Raw genomic sequence first — 19,222 nt, 5'->3', positions numbered from 1 at the left:
AGACCTGGGGTGAACTAGCTCCCAAGGGAAAGACTCTGGAGCCCCAATCTGATGTGCAGGCTGTCCAGAGGGCTTACTGCAGAGCAGGGACCCCCCCCCCCAGAAGCATACTTTCTCCAACAGTCTGCGATCTCCTGCAGTAAGGATGTCCCCACAGTGAACCTCCACAGCACGAGGGCAAAACTGTGACCGAAAAGTACTGAAAGAAACAGAAAAGATAAGCTCCTTTAGCTTGGCCTGTAGCAATTTAAGACTAAAGATACAGAAGGAGCATGCTCAGTGGTAGAGTGTGAGAGACGGGGTAAAAGCTTCATATGTTTGAAGCTTCCTATAGATCCCTGGCAGGAGATAAACAACCCCCTGGGTCCTGGAATAAAGTGGGATTGTACAAGAAGCTGCAGTTATACTCAGGGCTGTGGAGTCAGAGTCGGAGGAAATTTCGGGTACCTGGAGTCGGAGTCAGAAGTACAAAAAACTGAGGAGTTGGAGTCGGAACATTTATCTACAGACTCCATTTTTGAACTTGGCATACCAATCACGAGCGATTCTTTCAGCTATAGCACCCACTATATACACAGCACAAATGTTGCGAGCAGCTTCTGCGGCCTTAGAACCTTGATTAAAAGCAAAAAGAAGGTGGTGTCTAAAATGCTCATTTCTCTCAACTTGACATTCCATTTTAACGATCTGAAAATTAACCAGTGCTATGGAGTCGGAGTTGGAACATTAATCTACCGACTCCACAGCCCTGGTTATACCCCTGGTCAGAATATGGGGGAACTACTTGTCCCCGAATGCTGAAACTCATTAAGGAAGTAATAAAGCCCCGCTGAGTCAGAGGGGCAGGACTCAGGCAGGGAGAAAGATATATGCCTAGCTCAGAGTTATTCAGGAGAGGTCCTCAGAAGGAAGCTCTGTAAGAAAGAAGTTTTCCCCTAGCTAAGGCCTGAGAGGAGCCCTGGGAAAAAAAAGAGAGACTTCCAACTGTCCCTAGCCATGGCCCGAGAGAGTGCCCAGGGAAGCAAAGTGACTCCATTGAGTGAAGGAGAGATCGTTAAAGGAAAAAGTGTTCTTACATGGCTAAGGTATGCCACTGAATTATTGAGTTGTGTTAATTGTGTGTGAGGTAAATCTGAATAATAAAAATTCTTGTTCAGTTAGAGTGTGCCCTGGCTGTATGTGTGTGGATTAGTGCTGCCCGATTCGAATCGATTTAAATTAAAAAAAAAAATCAGTTTCCCGATTCGGACGCTCTCCCCTCGCTCCCTAAAGCAGGAGCGGCAATGCTGCTTTTGCTGGCTGGCTGCTGCCGCACCTGTTTTAGAGGGTGAGGAGGGAGGGTCAGTCAGGAAGTGCTGCGTCCAGCGTCCCTCCTGGCCTCCCTGAAGGACTGCTCCCCCGAAAGACTGTGCACCCCCCCTCCCGGAAAGGCCTCTGTGTTCCCCCTGGCCTCCCCGAACCGTTTACCTTACAGCTTCAGCCTGCAGCCGAAGATCGCGGTTACAGCATCTTTGCACTGCAGTGCTTTGAGCCGTTTCCTCTGCTATGATCCTGCCTCTGACGTCAGAAGAGGGGCGGGACCGCAGCAGAGGAAACAGCTCAAAGCACTGCAGTGCAAAGACGGGCCCTGGTGTACAGGGAGGAAGGGAAGGGGGGTTCAAAGAGATGTGTATATGCTGGACTTTGGGGGGAAGAAATAATGAGTCTAAAAATAGAGGAGAGGGAGAGAGATGGTGGACCCTGCGGTGGTGGGGGAAGGAGGGAGAGATGCTGGATGAAAGGGTAGTTAAGAAAAGCTGGATCTGTGGAAGGAGACGAAAAAAAAGAAAGATGCCAGATCTCCGGAGGAGGGAAGGGAAATTGAAGGGGAGGACAGAAATGGCAGATGGATGGTTAGAACGAAGAAAGAAGGAGACCCTGGCAAGCAAGTTATCAGAAGACAACCAGAGCCTGGGACCAACAAGATTTGAATAATGACCAGACAACAAAAGGTAGAAAAACTAATTCTATTTTCCATTTTGTAATTACAATATGTCAGATTTGAAACGTGTATCCTGCAAGAGCTGGTGTTAGACCGCAAACGTGGGCTAGGATTTAAGAGAGAGAGGAAAAGTCTTTTTGTTTATTTTGTTTACACCACAGCGCCAGTGTGGTTAGGAGAAGGCAAAGGGGGTGAAGAGGCTATAAAATAAACCCACCAGGATGTTTGGAAAAAAAAACACTCAATTGGGCAGGAAAATCGAATCGAAAAACCAAGTCAGTAGGCTGAATCGAATCGAAATTTTTTTTTCCTGAATCGGGCAGCACTAGTGTGGATAAGCCTCCTGGAAATCCTACCCAGCCTGTTATAGTGTGAACAAACATATGAATTAAAGTGAGCTGGTTGATGTAGTGCATCTAGATTTTCAGAAAGCTTTTCAAAGTTCTGGGAAAATTAAAGAGCCATGGAATAGGAGGCAATATTCTGTTGTGCATTAAGAATTGGTTTTATTGGACAGAAAACACAGGGTAGAGTTAAATAGCCATTTTTCTCAATGGAGGGTAAATAGTGGGGTGCCCCAGGGATCTTTACTGGGACCAGTGGTATTTAGCATATTTATAAATGATTTTGAAATTGGAATAAGTGAGGTGATTAAGTTTGCAGATGACATTAAACTATTAAAAGTTGTTAAAACACAAGCAGACTGAAAAATTGCAGGAAGACCTTAGGGTAATGGTAGGCTGGGCATCCAAATGGCTAATGACATTTAATGTAGACAAATGCAAAGTGATGCACATTAGGAAGAATAATCCAAATCATAGTTACCTTGGGGGTCAGCATCCAATAAAAAGATCTAGGTGTCACCATAGATAATATGGTGAACTATTCTGCTTAATGTGCAGCGGCAGACAAAAAGCAACAGGATGCTAGGAATTATTAGAAAAGGGATGTTAAATAAGACTAAGATTATTATAATGCCTCTGTATCGCTCTATGGTGTGGTCTCAGCTTGAGTATTGCATTCAGTTCTGATCGCTGTATCTCAAAAAAAAATATAGCGGAATTAGAAAAGGTTCAAAGAGTGATCAAGATGAAAAAGGGAATGGAACTCTTCTCATACGAGGAAAGACCAAAGAGGGTAGGGCTCTTCAGCTTGGAAAAGAGACAGCTGAGAGGAGATATGATTCAAGTCTACAAAATCCTGAGTAGTGTAGAACGGGTACAAGTGAATCAATACTCCATCAAAAATTATAAAGACTAGGGGACACTTGAAGTTACAGGGAAATGCTTTTAAAACTAATAGGAAATCTTTTTTTCACTTAAAGAAAAGGTAATATCTGGAACTCATTGCCAGAAGATAACAGTGGTTAACGTAGATGGGTTTAGAAAAGGTTTGGATAAGTTCCTGGAGGAAAGTCCATAATCTGCCATTGAAATAGACATGGGGGAAGCCACTACTTGCTCTGGGATCAGTAGCATGGAAGGTTGCTACTATTTGGATTCTACCAGGTACCTGTGGTCTGGATTGGCCAATGTGGAGAGAGGATCCTGGGCTAAATGGACTGTTGGTCTGACCCAGTATAGCTATTCTTATGTCAGAAGGGGCCTGAATGGATGAAGTTGAGGCCTTGATGGTGACTGGATGTGGCAGAGAGCTTATGAGAGGTGGCATGACTGGAGGCAGTGTAGGCCTTATCTGAGGTAGCACAGCCAGAGGGGTAATCTTGAAGGACATAGCTCCTCACATGTTACGTCTAGGGAAACATTCTTATGTAGCGATGGTAAGACTGCATATGGTGGGAACGAGAGGCACCAGAGGCAACGATTGTGGGAGTCTTCTTGCCACATCAGGGGCATTTATTGAATCTTTTTGTGTTGGTCATGTTGAGTATGGGCCCACGAGATCCTGCAAGTTGGTAAGAGTGAATAGTTGAGGAGAGCAAGAAAGAATCCATCCATTAGGCCAGTGGTTATACCCCAGCCAGTCAGGTAACCCTAATGAATATGCAAATCTGCCTCATGCAGATTATATACAAATCTGCCTCATGCATATTCATTAGGGATATCTTGAAATCCCAACTGGCTGGGGGTCCCCCAGGACAGGCTTAGGAACAACTGCATTAGGCCATACGTCTTTCATGTGCACAACGTTTTGATAGTGTTCTCCCCCTCCTGTTCAAACACCAGTTGCTCCCAGTCTCATATCACATCCAACATAAAATTCTAACATTATCCCATAAGATCCTCTGTACTGGCTCCCCAAACTATTTCTGTTCCCAAATCATACCCTTCATGAGCTCGTCACTCCATACACAAACATTGTATTATGATCCCGTCCATCTTTTATTTCCAAATTAAATCCACAAGACAGTGCTTTGAGGGGGGGTACTGTTATGCTCTGGAATACTCTCAGTCTTTATCCTCACACTGAACCTTTCTATCCCTGTTTTTGAGCCACATTGAAAATACCTCTCCAAGGTTGGGACAACAGGTTGACTATGGCCGGTCACTATGAATAGCTAATGACTTTTATTATTATTCTTCATTTTCTGATTTCCCTTTTCCTGTCATATTTGTTGTTCCTTTCCATTTACAGTTTATTAAATGTTACTGTTAATGGCTTTGTTTTGAGAAAGGTAGTAATATCGAGTACATAGTAAACATTTACACAGGTATGGTAGATGAAATGAAAGTACTGGAAATGGGTGGCCAATGCAATGGGGGAGGGATGATGACCTATACTTGCTCAAAGACCTTTCTAAGCTTTTCTAAGCATTAGCAGAACTATTCCATCTTTGGAGTATGGCTGACATCCTTGTTCATGGAAAAAATTAATTTAGTTGTCAAACAAAACACCTTGTTTCATTCATTTTACATTTCATCTTGAAACAAATACATACCCTTAATTATTTTTAATGTAAAGCCAGGAACACATAATGTATATGCTGCCTTTATTGCAGAGGAGCTAATCTGAATCATAAGTTCCAGTGCCGATTCTTATAGAAATTAATATTTTACTATGTTGTTACTTCAACTGAAAGACTAAACTAGAGAGAATTGACCCCAAGGAATCCACAGAGAAAAAGAGTCCAAGAGAAACCAAAAAAACACTGTGGAATGATGATGGACTTTATTGAAAATATCAAACTTCCAAAGATACAATTAAGCAATCCACATAAAAATAAAATGATCCACATAAAAACCTAAAGGTCCTAGTCCGCTGAAAGTGTAGGACCCAATATGGTCTGCGTTTCGACAAGATATCTTGTCGAAATGCGGACCATGTTGGGTCCTACACTTTCAGCGGACTAGGAGGTCCTTTAGGATTTTATGTGGATCATTTTATTTTTATGTGGATTGCTTAATTGTATCTTTGGAACTTTGATATCTTCAATTAAGTCCATCTCAAGAACATTGTCACTCCACAGTGGGTTTTTTTTTTTGTTTCTCAACTGATAGACTTCCATGTGAATCTTATTCTTAAGCCTATCTGCATTTTTGTAGCTCCTAAATAAATTTACTACATATTAAATATTCAAACTGGATATCTACCACCTGAACGAGGAAGCACATGTGTTTCAAATGCTGTCATACAACCACAGCAAAGATGCAGTTTAATAGGGAATTCACTTTAATTCCTGTTTGAAAGGAAAAAGCAGAGACAACTGGCTGTTTCACAATAACTTATATAAATAAAAATAAGAGCATCAGTAAAAACAAAAAAAGAAACAAATATAAGAGTCTGAAAGCTTAAAGTCTTGGCAGGATTTATGAATGATTTTTTTCATAGGCACAAAATGGGAGAAAAACAGTTTATAAATGAAGCTGTACACGTCAGATAGCACCATATGATGAGCCTCAGGACAGAGAAGTGGCCGAGGACCAGACAGCACCCAAGTGAAGGGCCTGCAGTGCTTGTGAACAACAGAAGCATATCTCCAGGCTGCAGACAAGGGGGTACTCCTGCAGGTAAGGAATAGAATACAGAAGCAGAAGGGACCTGAGATAAATGTAAAATAATTTGTTCTGGAAAACAGCACCAGGTAAGGAGAGGCATATGGCTAGTGAGGGAGGCAAGGGAAAGTTAGTGGTAACAGAGCAGCCCACCAATGTGTGGAGTCCAGCTTTTGTAGGACCACAGCAGGCCTCTCATCTGTGTTTGAGGACAGGAGCCAATACTGACAAATTGTTTGATGAGAGGAGTGAGTCTCACAGATATCTTGATGGTAGCAAATTAAGTGCTATCTGCTTGTAGCAGAAAAACATCTGTTGCTGTTAAAAACATAATAAAAGTTAACAGGTTTTCCTTTTGATAGGATAGCACTCTGAGCTGCTTCTTTACAAGGCAGCTTTCTCTGGTTAAAATAAAACCCATTGCAGTCATCAACCTTGTCATTTAAACAAGACACCCTGAAATAGGAAGAGGAGATGCTACCAGGGTAAAAGCAGCCTTTAGATCCCCAAGAAAGGCAGCATTTACAGGAACCATGTCTTAGGTTTTTCATCCCTGAACTAGCGACAGTGGTGCTCTGTTATTGTGACAAGATCTGGGCTATGTCCACGATTTCATGAGTGAAAGCAGCCAAGGGGACCAGGGCACACTAGCCCTGGCTCCCGCAGGATGAGAGGCTGTCATACAGAGAGTCGCTTAAGGATTCTGAGTTCTCTAATCCAGCCTGTCCCTGGCCTGTGTCTGTAGACCTCATATCGGCTCCTCCTTCATCTCCCACATCAGATGTGCTGGGGGTTCTGCTGCCGGAAAAGTGGGGTGCTAATTGCAACATGTCATTAGATCTTTTCGCCTCTGAAGGGCTTCCCTTGGAGCTCTGCTGGGGACAAAAATATTTTTTTTATTTATAGAACTTATTATTTTACAAATCAAGTATATTACACTGACGAGATACTGATCAGCAAAAAGAAAGAAAAAAAACATCTAGAAGTTAACCAAAATCTCATATTTTGCCCACAATAAATGAGGGGGTCAAGAAGAAATAAAATATGAAGAAAAAATAAAGACTAAATCATACACGTCTGGGGTGGGGGGGGGGAATATTTTATGATTTCTTTTGCTTATGAATAACTGTTGGGTATAAGGGAGGGGGGATATTTAATGCAATTTAGAATTTGACGATATATTAAGTGATGTTAAAATATAAATGATTGTATTATATGTTACACTTATTGTGAGCTTTAAAAATGAATAAAGATATATAAAAAAAGACTAAATCAGAATAGAACCTACAGCTGGTATGTGCAATATTGTGGCAAGCTATTATTAGTTATAACCAACCTACCCTTCTTTTGCCACAATAAATTCAAGCAGTTGCTTAGGCTCAAAAAAAGAAAATTATTATTTTTATATGAAATTTAACACTTTGCTGGAAATTTCAAAATAGAAGTAGCACCCTAGGCTAGGACTCTTGGCCCAAAAATAATTTTTTTTTTTAAGTTTTATTTTTTTAATACCCAAAACAAATACACAAAAATAGAAGCAAACAGGCACTTGAAGATAGTATGTCATAAGCACAAGAAATCAGGAAATTTCCCAACACCCCAAACACAAGTCTAAGAAACTGAATGGGTTCCCCCCCAAAAAAAAACTACATATAGCAGTTTATAAGCTCAAATAAAATCACTAAGAATCAAAAAGAAAACAAAGAGAATGTCCAAATTTGGCATCAGGAAGACAATAATGGTGAGGCCTCTCTCCACTGCAAATAAATGTCCCAGACCTTGAGATGCAAACGCCCAAATTGTAAAGCTGTTAATTTTAACATTAAATAAATAAAGTCAGTTTTATTAATAACAATAATAATAATAATTATCCCAGGACAAGCAGGCAGCCTATTCTCACATATGGGTGACGACATCAGCAGAGCTTGGATACGGAAGCTCGCAGACTTGCTTGAAGAAACTAGAAGTTTCGAGTTGACCACACCGTGCATGCGCGAGTGCCTTCCCGCCCAGCGTAAGGCGCGTCTCCTCAGTTCTCAGCGGAACTGAGAAGTCCGTCTTTGACTCTCTGCGTTTAACTTTGTTACTTCGTGCCTTCTCTACACCGCAGTTTGTGGGGTTTTTTCTTCACGAATCGCTGTTTTTTTCATTTTTCTTTTATTTCTAAAAAAAAAATAAAATAAAATAAAATTATTTTACTTTCGTCTGTTCGGCTACCGGGGCAGGCCACTCGGACGCAGCACAGGGGCTTCAACTTTGCGGCAGCTGTTTTTCCTCCTATGTCCCGGCCAGCAATGGGCTTCAAGAAGTGTAGCCAGTGCCAGCGTGCGATTTCCCTCACGGACCCACACCTTTGGTGCCTCAAGTGCCTTGGGCCGGATCATCAACCGAAGTCGTGCGAGCGCTGTGCTACTCTTCAACCTCGAGCCCTTAAACGTCGTCGTCTTTTGGTGGAGAAGCTCTTCGGGATGGATTCTTCCTCCGATCCCACAACTTTGATGGTGACCTCGGCTTCACCTTTGACCGAGACTCCTCCTGCTTCTACTGCTTCCACCTCGAGCCTCATCAGACCTTCATTGTTTTCAGTGGCTCTCTCCACGACGACGTCTGCTGTATCTTCCCCTGTATCCTCAGGTCAGATAGTTCAGCAGAAAGTTCCAGCGGTGGTGCTTAAGATGCCTAAGACTTCCAAGTCGAAGCACATTTACACTGCCTTGGTGGAACCTCCAGCCAAAGCAGGTGGTCCGGTTTCAGACGAGGATCCATCCTTGCTGGCTTCTTTCCAGACCATGTTGGAGAAGCAATTCATGCAATTTCTTACTAATATGGGACCGAAGCTTCTTCCTCTCATCCAGCCTGGGCATTCTGCAGACTCCCACAAGGTCGAGCCACTTCCTTTGCCTCAGTCTGAGCTTGCACACTCTTTGCAGGGAGCAGAGTCTCTGCGAGTGTCTGGTCTGGCTTCTAAGCACATAAAGCAAGGAGTAGAATCTTTGCAAGTGCCTTGGCAGGAATCCTCACACTCTATACAAGGAGCAGAGTCTTTGGGAGTGCATCGAGGTTCCTCCACCAAGCCTCTGGAGCTTCGATATACAGCCTCTAGTCCTATCCATTCTTTGGTGGCATCGGCTATTTCTGTCTCCGAGGCGAAGTCTCCTCGATCTTCGAGGTCTGCTTCCAAGCACCGTTCTCACCGACGATCGAGGCCTTCATCGAGGCATACTTCCAGGCATAGTTCTTCTTCTAAAGAACGTCCCTCTTCAACTAAGCTTCGATCTACTCCTACTTCGACTAGACCCCCGACTCCTCGATCGAGGTCTCCACTTCCACATCTCGAGGATGCAAAGGTTTCGATTGCTTCGTCCAAGTCTCCTTATTCTTTTGATGTCTTTTTTCCTGCCGAAGCTTCATCTTCGACCCAGGCTGCCTCGACGACCTCGAGTCCTTCTTGAGGCAAAGCATTGGTGGATCAGCTATCTTTTTCATCTTTTATTCATCAGATGGCTGTTGACTTGGATCTTTAATTAGATGCTGATTCCAAATACTCTAAGGAGTATCTCGAAGTCATGCATCTACCTCAATCTCCAGCAGAGTCACTTAAGCTTCCTCTTCACAAGCTTTTGTCTCAGACTATTGCCAGATGCCTGGAGACTCCTTATACCATTCCAGCTGTTCCAGGCAAATTGGACTCTAGGTATAAAACTTTCCATCGCAAAGGGTTTGACAGCTCACAGTTATCTCATCAATCTCTGTTTATGGAGTCATCCTTAAAGAGGTATCATTCTTCCAAGGTTTATGCCACCGTTCCTCCTGGAAGGGAAGGGAAAACTATGGACAAATTCGGATGTCGCTTCTATCAAAATTCTATGATGTCCTCTAAAGTCCTTAATTATAATTTTCATTTTATTACTTATTTTGAGTTCCTCATAACTCTTTTACCTAAATTTTTGAGTTATTTGGATACTGAAAAACACTTTGAATTTCAAGAATTTCAAGTCATTGCTTCTCTATCACAACTCAGATTACAATTCCTTCAGTCGTCTTATGATGCCTTCAAGCTGTCTGCCCAGGCAGCTGCTTGCTCTGTAGCAATGCGTTGCCTTGCCTGGCTTCGTACCATTGGTATGGACCCTAATCTTCAGGACCGCTTGGCTAATATTCCTTGTGCAGGCAATGACCTCTTTGATGAATCTATCGAGGCAGCCACCAAGAAGTTGTCTGAACATGAAAAATCTTTTGCTTCTATTGTCAGACATAAGCCTAAGCCAACTCCTGCCAAGTCTACACATCCTCCTCCCATTTACCAGAGGCGTTTTGCTCCAAGGGTGAGTTCTTATACTCGCCCCCCCTCCTAAGAAACAGCAGCCTCAGAAGCAACAAAAATCTCAACCTTCTTCTGCACCTAAGGCTTCACAGCCTTTTTGACTGTTTACAACATCGTTCTGTCTCTGACTTCTCTTCCCCCTATAGGAGGTTGTCTCCATCATTTTTACCACCGATGGATGACAATTACATCCGACCTTTGGATGCTGACCATCATCAGGGAAGGATACTCTCTTCATTTCACTCAGGTTCCACCAGAGCTTCCTCCAAGAGAGTATCCTTCCAATCCTTCCCAGACCACTCTGCTTCATCTCCATACCATCAAACCAGTTCCTTTGGAACAGCAGAACAGGGGATTTTACTCCCAGTTACTTCCTCGTTCCGAAGAAGACACGTGATCTGCGGGCACATTCTGGATCGCAGGGCTCTCAACAAATTTTTGGTCAAAGAAAATTTTCGAACGTTGTCCCTGGCATCCCTTTATCCCCTTCTCGAGCAAAACGACTGGTTATGCTCTCTGGATCTCAAGGAGGCCTATACTCATATGCCCATTCATCCGGCCTCCCATCAATATCTCTGATTTCGGGTGGGGAATCTGCATTATCAGTCAGAGTGCTGCCCTTCGGCATGGCTTCATCTCCCAGAGTATTCACCAAGTGCCTGGTAGTGGTAGCAGCAGCAGCTCTAAGGAACCATGGTCTTCAGGTATTTCCCTACCTCTATGACTGGCTCATCAAAGATTCAACATCTCAGGGGGTTATTGTAGCGACCTAACGGACTACCTAGTTCCTACAAAGTTTGGGATTTGAAATCAACTTTCCCAAATCCCAACTTCAGCCCTCAGAATCTACAATTTATCGGAGCTGTTCTGGACACTGTCCAACTCAGAGTTTAGGGTAGGAGCACTTTCAGGTCCTGGACCTGAGGGGCCGCCGCGTGAGCGGACTGCCGGGTACGATGGACCTCCGGTCTGACCCGACAGAGGCAATTCTTATGTTCTTATGTTATTCCTCCTACAACAACGTCTGGAAGCTCTTCTTCAACTCTGTCATATAGTGTCTTCCCGCTCTTCCATCTCAGCGAGACACATGATGGTACTCTTGGGTCACATAGCCTCCACAGTACACGTGACTCCTTTTGCCAGACTTCACCTCAGAATTCCTCAGTGGACACTGGCATCTCAATGGATGCAGGTTTGCGACCCACTTTCTCGACACATAACAGTCACTCCTTCATTGAACTAGTCTCTCTCCATTGGTGGATGCTCTCTTTCAATCTCTCCAGAGGCTTGCTTTTTCAAACGCCCCCCCCCCCCATCAGAAGGTCCTCATGACAGATTCTTTGACCTACGCTTGGGGCGCTCATCTCGATGGTCTCCGTACACAAGGCCACTGGACCAGTACGGATCATCAGTGTCATATCAATCTGTTGGAACTCAGAGCGATCCTCAAAGCTCTCAACGCTTTTCAACATCTTCTTCATGACCAGGTAGTCCTCATTCGGACGGACAACCAAGTCACCATGTATTATGTCAACAAACAGGGAGGGATGGGATCTGCCTCCCTTTGTCAAGAAGCTCCGAAGGTTTGAGATTGGGCAATCTGCCACAACACCTTCCTCAAAGCTGTGTACATACAAGGGGAGAAGAATTGCTTGGTGGACAACTTGAGTCTTCTGCAACCTCACGAATGGACACTCCATTCCTCGCCTCTTCATCACATTTTTTCACAGTGGGGAATGCCTCAGATAGACCTCTTTGCAGCTCCCCACAACTACAAACTGCCTCAGTTCTGCTCCAGGATATACTTTCCTCATCGCCTTGAGGCAGATGCTTTTCTTCTGGAATGGACGAATCTCTTCCTATATGCATTCCCTCCATTCCCTCTCACTCAAGACTCTGGTCAAGTTGAAGAATGATAATGCCACCATGATTCTGATTGCTCCTCGGTGGCCGAGACAACCTTGGTACTCCCTTCTACTTCAACTCAGCAGCAGGGAGCCATACCTTCTACCAGTTTTTCCATCTCTGCTTACACAGAGTCAAGGGTCTCTCTTTCATCCCAACCCCCAACCTCTAGTCTCTACACCTGACAGCTTGGTATCTCTCAACATAATTCCTCTTCAGTTTTCTCAATCTGTAAGAGACGTTTTAGAGGCTTCTAGGAAACCTACCACTAGACAATGCTATCACCAATAATGGACTAGATTTTCTATGTAGTGTTTTTCTCATAAAGAGCCTCAACATTCCTCCTTATCTTCTGTTACCTTTTGCACTTATCCACTTTTGGTCTCAAGTCTACATTGATCTGAGTCCATCTCTGTGCAATTGCGGCTTTCCATCAACCTATTGAAGGGAAACCCCTCTCTGCTCATCCGGTGGTTTCCAGATTCATGAAATAACTTTTCAATGTCAAACCTCCTCTCAAACCGCCTCCTGTGGTTTGGGACCTCAATGTTGTCCTTTCTCAACTGATGAAGCCTCCATTTGAACTAATTGACAAGGCTCATCTGAAGTATCTCACTTGGAAAGTGGTGTTTCTTATCACCTTCACTTCTGCTCGACAAGTCAGTTAGCTGCAAGCTTTAGTTGCTGATCCACCTTTCATGGTGTTTCATCATGACAAAGTGGTCCTTTGTACTCAACCAAAATTCCTCCCTAAAGTGGTATCAGAATTTTATCTCAATCAATCTATTGTTCTTCCAGTGTTCTTTCCAAAGACTCATTCTCATCCTGGAGAAGTAGCTCTTCATACTCTGGACTGTAAACGTGCTTTGGCCTTCTATTTGGAACACACCAAACCATACAGAACTGCTCCTCAACTTTTTGTCTCCTTTAATCCAAATAAGTTGGGACATCCTATCTCTAAGTGTACCATCTCCAACTGGATGGCTGCTTGTATCTCATTCTGCTATGCCCAGGCTGGATTACCCCTACACAGTAGAGTCACAGCCCATAAAGTCAGAGCAATGGCAGCTTCCGTAGCTTTCCTCAGATCTACACCTATTGAGGAAATTTGCAAGGCTGCTACTTGGTCCTCGGTTCTTACTTTCACGTCTCACTATTGTCTGGATACTTTCTCCAGAAGGGATGGACAGTTTGGCCAAACAGTATTACAAAATTTATTCTCCTAAATTGCCAACACTCCCACCATCCCATTCTGGATAGCATGGAGGTCACCCATATGTGAGAATAGGCTGCCTGCTTGTCCTGGGATAAAGCACAGTTACTTACCGTAACAGGTGTTTATCCAGGGACAGCAGGCAACTATTCTCGCAACCCACCCACCTCCCCTGGTTGGCTTCTCTGCTAGCTATCTGAACTGAGGAGACATGCCCTATGCTGGGCGGGAAGGCACTCGCGCATGCGCGGTGCGGTCGACTTGAAACTTCTAGTTTCTTCAAGCAAGTCTGCTTGCGTGCTTCCGCATCCGGGCTCCGCTGATGACGTCACCCATATGTGAGAATAGCTGCCTGCTGTCCCTGGATAACACCTGTTACGGTAAGTAACTGTGCTTAACAGTTTATATACTGCAGGACTGTTAAGTTCTATGTGGTTTACAAAGATTAAAAGATACTAGAAATTGAGTAGAATTAACAAAGTTAAAAGCTAGTGATTAACAGCTCAAGAGAACAATTATTGTGGAGTAAGATTGTCCAGGTCAGTTACCTAAATACTTCAGGAACAGATATGTCTTAAGGTGCTTCCTAAATTCCCCATAAGTAGTAGGCATAAGCAACTGTTCCAGATCTTTACTCTATAGTGCTGCCTGATGTGAGAAAAGATGTTGTTGATGTCTTTTAAATTTACATCCTTTAACCGGTGGAGAAACAAAATTCAAGTGTGAGCTTCTCTTATGTCTGAGAGAGAGAAAAGTTCCATTATATATTTAGGGGCTAAACCAAATAGTACCTTAAAGCAAAAACATCCGAACTTAAATTTCACCCGTGCCTCCATCGGCAGCCAATGCAGAAGTCGGTAGGAAGGTGTTACATGATCGAACTTCTTCAACCCAAAAATTAGCTTGACCGCCGCATTTTGCACCAGTTGTAATCACCGCATATTCTTCTGGGAAATTGCCAAATAGGTAATATTACAGTAATCAAGTTGACTCAATATAAAGGATTGTACCAGAATTTTAACCAAGCAGTCCACCTGATCTTTCATGGTTAGGCTCTGGTCCAATGTAACACCCAATACCTTCATAGTAGGTTGAATAGGATAACTAAGTTTATTGATGCACAATGATGTTTTTGTGTTGAGCGGGTGTGGCGAAGCTACAAAGAATTTTGTTTTTTCCGAATTAAGCTTTAGTCTGAATTCAGTCATCCATTGCTCCATCGAATTTAATACTTCTGTTGCCTTAGGAGTAACTTCCGATAGATAGGTAGCGAATGGGATAATGATCGTAAAGTCATCTGCGTAGCTAAATAATTTTATCCTTAGCTGGGTCAATTGTATATCTAAAGAAGATATGTAAACATTGAAAAGCAATGGGGATAATGGTGACCCCTGTGGCATGCCAGATGGATTGCTCCAGGTATTAGAGAGACCGTAATTAAAACGTACTTGATAGGTGCGGGACATCAGGAAACCTCGAAACCAGTCTAACACCTCTCTCCTCTGATACCAATTGCATCTAAGCATTGTAACAGTTTCCCATAGTTCACTAAGTAGAGCTCATATCAAATTGCATGACCAAGGCATTAAGGCCCTTACTAAACAAGAAACGCAAATTATGATAGCCACAATTACTGTCCTCAGTGCTAAACAAAGGTCTAAAGCCAGATTGAGTTTCATGTAAAAAAGAGAACTGATCAAGATATTCCATCAATTGGGTAAATGGAGTAAAGTGGGTGCAAAATACTTCTTCCAATGAACTGCAATTAACATTTTACCGGCTGTGAACAAATGATAGTCTAGCTTTAGATATATATGGGGGTGTCACATGTAATAAGCAATATTTGGGTTCTTGAGGATACAGGTCCCCAGTTATGAGATTAAAGGTGTTGATTAAGTGTTTCCAGAATCGCTGTATCACCAGACATGTCCACCAAATATGATAGAAATCACCTACTTCACTACAATCCCTCCAGCATAATGGGCTAGTCATTTTATAAATCTTATTCAAACATTGGGGCCATAATACCATTCTATATAATAACTTGTGAGCATTTTCATTCATTATTATTTGCAATAGAGGTCTTCAACAGCCCTCTAAAGCTACGTTTCCAGATGGCAGAAGATAAGGTTAAACCCATATCTTGTTCCCATTGGCTTGTATAATTCGTTATAGGATTTGTCCACCCTAGCAACACTCAATACAATGAAGAAATCAAGCCTTGCTGCGGAGGCATTTGTTGAGCTTGTTCCAAATAAGTAAGAGGGAGGGAAAGTTCGTCTCTACCTTTTTTATGAAGTAAATCTCTAAGTTGTGTATAATAAAAAGATTTAGAATTAAGCAATCCATATGCCTCATGCAAAGTGTCTCAAAGTATCACCCCCTGGTCAGTCCAAAATTGGCTTAATGTACTTAACGAGGCCTTCACCCAGCGCAAGAATATAGGCCATAAGCTGTCAGTCTGCAATCCCAGAGTATAAAGAACCATAAAGCCAAAATATTGGCGCTCAAGAAATATTGTCTGACGTAGAGAGTACCAGGTTCACAGAGGACAACAGGGGCAGCCCTCCGTAGCAAAGTAAAAAGTTGTCTACACGACGCTAGGGAGAACACTGCAATATTTGCTCCATAAGAAGCAGACATTTCCACTCACTTTTAGGGGGAAAAAGTGCATTTTAAGGTATATTATTATAAACCCTAGCCAAAAGGGGAGCTAAATAATGCCCGAAAGTTCTATAGAATTTGTTTGTAAATCCATCGAAGTCAGATGACTTACGTAAAGGCAAATCCTTAATGATTTGTAAAACATTGGAAGAAGAGATAGATTGTTCTAAAGATTGCACATCCAACTCAGTAATATGAGGTAATTGAATATCTTGAAAAAAATGCAATATAGCCACCTCAGAGGGCATCTCATTAGGTCTATAAAACCCCTGAAATTATTCCACAAATTTGGAATGTATTAATATATTGTCAGATAGCAGAGATGTATTTTTTCTGCCATTGATGAGCTAACAACCTACTGGAACGATTGCCGAATTAAAAAAAATTGTGTGTGAGGTGAAGTTGTTGTATGAATATCCCCCAACTCCAAGTCACAGAGCTGGAGCTGAATGTCATGAAGAGCCTGATCTAAAAGCAAGAGTCTGCAAGCCCCCTCTTTTTGTCCCTATGTAGGGTGGCCAGCTGGTCCATAAGTTGCTCCTCTCTGAGAATTTTATCTTTTCTAGCATAAGCCTGCAGCAATATTATTGCAAACCCCCACACACCCCGTAAAACCACTTTTAAACCTTTCCCACCATAATGTCACAGAAGAAATCTCTGGTAAGTTATTAAACTCCAAATATTGCTGTATTTGCTTGCCAATGTACTTAACATGGTTCAGATCAAGTAACAAGCCATCTGGAAATCTCCAATAGCGTTTCCCCAACATGTGCTTCTCAGGAATGCATGGTGAATAAGATAGGGGCATGATCATACCAGGTATGAGGGCATATATATAATGATTTCACTTGATATACTAATTCTGCAGCCCCCCAACCTCATATCAATGCATGAATATGTATGATATACAGAAGAATAATAAGTATCCCTCCCAGAGGGGTGAATTTTCTCCCCATTGTTTAATAAAATTACAAAGAGCCTGCCTCTCTGTTCAGGCATAAGGGGCCACTGTGGTGAAATAGTTGAGGGAAGGATCCTAGTGTCAGATTAAAACCACCACCTACAAGTATACTGTATAGCCCCTAGAATGTGTCAGTAAGAGCTCAAACAAGCTATCATAAAAATCTCCTTGATTGGCATTAGGGGCATAAATATTCAAGGGGTTATATACATAACTACCATTAGTATACACCTACCTACACGATCCTTCACTGCGTTTAAAACCTGCCAAGGCAATGAGATGGACAACAAAATACCCATCCCATTTACCTTTCTTTGGGAGGAACTATTGGATGCTAAGTATATACCCCTGTATTTCTTATGGAACAATAGGTGCTCCCTTGAGGGCATCAAATGAGATTCCTGTATAAAACAGACATCTACTTTTTGGCGTAACATTCTCTAAATAAAGAGCGAGGTTTATGTGGAGAATTTAAGCCTAGAAATTAAAGGACATCCAAAAGGTCATCAGTAGTAACTACAAACAGAAAACAAAACAGCATATGGCAACAACCCTTATGCACAAACATACATACCGTATTTTCGCGGATATAACCGCGCGCGTTATACGTGATTTTACGTACCGCGCATACCCCCTCGCGCGTTATATGCCTGAGCGCGGTATACAAAAGTTTTTTAAACATAGTTCCCACCCCGCCCGACGCCCGATTCACCCCCCCAGCAGGACCGCTCGCACCCCCACCCCGAACGAACGCTCGCACGCGCTCCCACCCGCACCCGCATCCACGATCGGAGCAAGAGGGAGCCCAAGCCCTCTTGCCCGGCCGACCCCCCGACGTCCGATACACCCCCCCCCCCGGCAGGACCACTCGCACCCTCACCCCGAAGGACCGCCGACTCCCCAACAATATCGGGCCAGGAGGGAGCCCAAACCCTCCTGGCCACGGCGACCCCCTAACCCCACCCCGCACTACATTACGGGCAGGAGGGATCCCAGGCCCTCCTGCCCTCGATGCAAACCCCCTCCCCCCAACGACCGCCCCCCCCAAGAACCTCCGCCCGTCCCCCAGCCGACCCGCGACCCCCCTGGCCGACCCCCACGACACCCCCACCCGCCTTCCCCGTACTTTGTGTAGTCGGGCCAGAAGGGAGCCCAAACCCTCCTGGCCACGGCGACCCCCTAACCCCACCCCGCACTACATTACGGGCAGGAGGGATCCCAGGCCCTCCTGCCCTCGACGCAAACCCCCCTCCCTCCAACGACCGCCCCCCCCCAAGAACCTCCGACCGACCCGCGACCCCCCTGGCCGACCCCCCCACCCCCCTTCCCCGTACCTTTGGAAGTTGGCCGGACAGACGGGAGCCAAACCCGCCTGTCCGGCAGGCAGCCAACGAAGGAATGAGGCCGGATTGGCCCATCCGTCCTAAAGCTCCGCCTACTGGTGGGGCCTAAGGCGCGTGGGCCAATCAGAATAGGCCCTGGAGCCTTAGGTCCCACCTGGGGGCGCGGCCTGAGGCACATGGGCCAAACCCGACCATGTGTCTCAGGCCGCGCCCCCAGGTGGGACCTAAGGCTCCAGGGCCTATTCTGATTGGCCCACGCGCCTTAGGCCCCACCAGTAGGCGGAGCTTTAGGACGGATGGGCCAATTCGGCCTCATTCCTTCGTTGGCTGCCTGCCGGACAGGCGGGTTTGGCTCCCGTCTGTCCGGCCAACTTCCCAAGGTACGGGGCAGGGGGGTGGGGGGGTCGGCCAGGGGGTCGCGGGTCGGTCGGAGGTTCTTGGGGGGGGGGCGGTCGTTGGAGGGAGGGGGGTTTGCGTCGAGGGCAGGAGGGCCTGGGATCCCTCCTGCCCGTAATGTAGTGCGGGGTGGGGTTAGGGGGTCGCCGTGGCCAGGAGGGTTGGGCTCCCTTCTGGCCCAACTACACAAAGTACGGGGAAGGCGGGTGGGGGTGTCGTGGGGGTCGGCCAGGGGGGTCGCGGGTCGGCTGGGGGACGGGCGGAGGTTCTTGGGGGGGGCGGTCGTTGGGGGGAGGGGGTTTGCGTCGAGGGCAGGAGGGCCTGGGATCCCTCCTGCCCGTAATGTAGTGCGGGGGGGGTTAGGGGGTCGCCGTGGCCAGGAGGATTTGGGCTCCCTCCTGGCCCAATATTGTCGGGGAGTCGGCGGTCCTTCGGGGTGGGGGTGCGAGTGGTCGCCGAGGGGGGGAGAAGAATCGGACGTC

The 19,222-nt window shown here is 44.9% G+C and overlaps 1 protein-coding gene across 6 annotated transcripts in view; it reads right to left on the bottom strand.

Annotated features, from left to right (window-relative positions):
- Positions 1–5,588: 5,588 nt before the first annotated feature.
- Positions 5,589–19,222, bottom strand: part of NCKAP5L (NCK associated protein 5 like) — a 134,986-nt gene continuing 121,352 nt past the window's right edge. For 5 of the 6 annotated variants that reach the window (XM_033937515.1, XM_033937516.1, XM_033937514.1 and 2 more), the window contains exon 13: positions 5,589–6,809. In XM_033937515.1, the coding sequence (XP_033793406.1) occupies positions 6,752–6,809 (58 nt within the window). In that variant the 3' untranslated portion in view covers positions 5,589–6,751. The remainder of the gene's footprint in view (positions 6,810–19,222) is intronic. The other variant, XM_033937518.1, reaches the window with a different exon arrangement.

The sequence above is a fragment of the Geotrypetes seraphini genome, chromosome 3 (assembly GCF_902459505.1).
Source record: "Geotrypetes seraphini chromosome 3, aGeoSer1.1, whole genome shotgun sequence".
Lineage (NCBI taxonomy): Eukaryota > Metazoa > Chordata > Amphibia > Gymnophiona > Dermophiidae > Geotrypetes > Geotrypetes seraphini.
The sequence above is the reverse complement of the archived record's forward strand: the minus strand, read 5'-3'. Positions and strand labels throughout refer to the sequence as shown.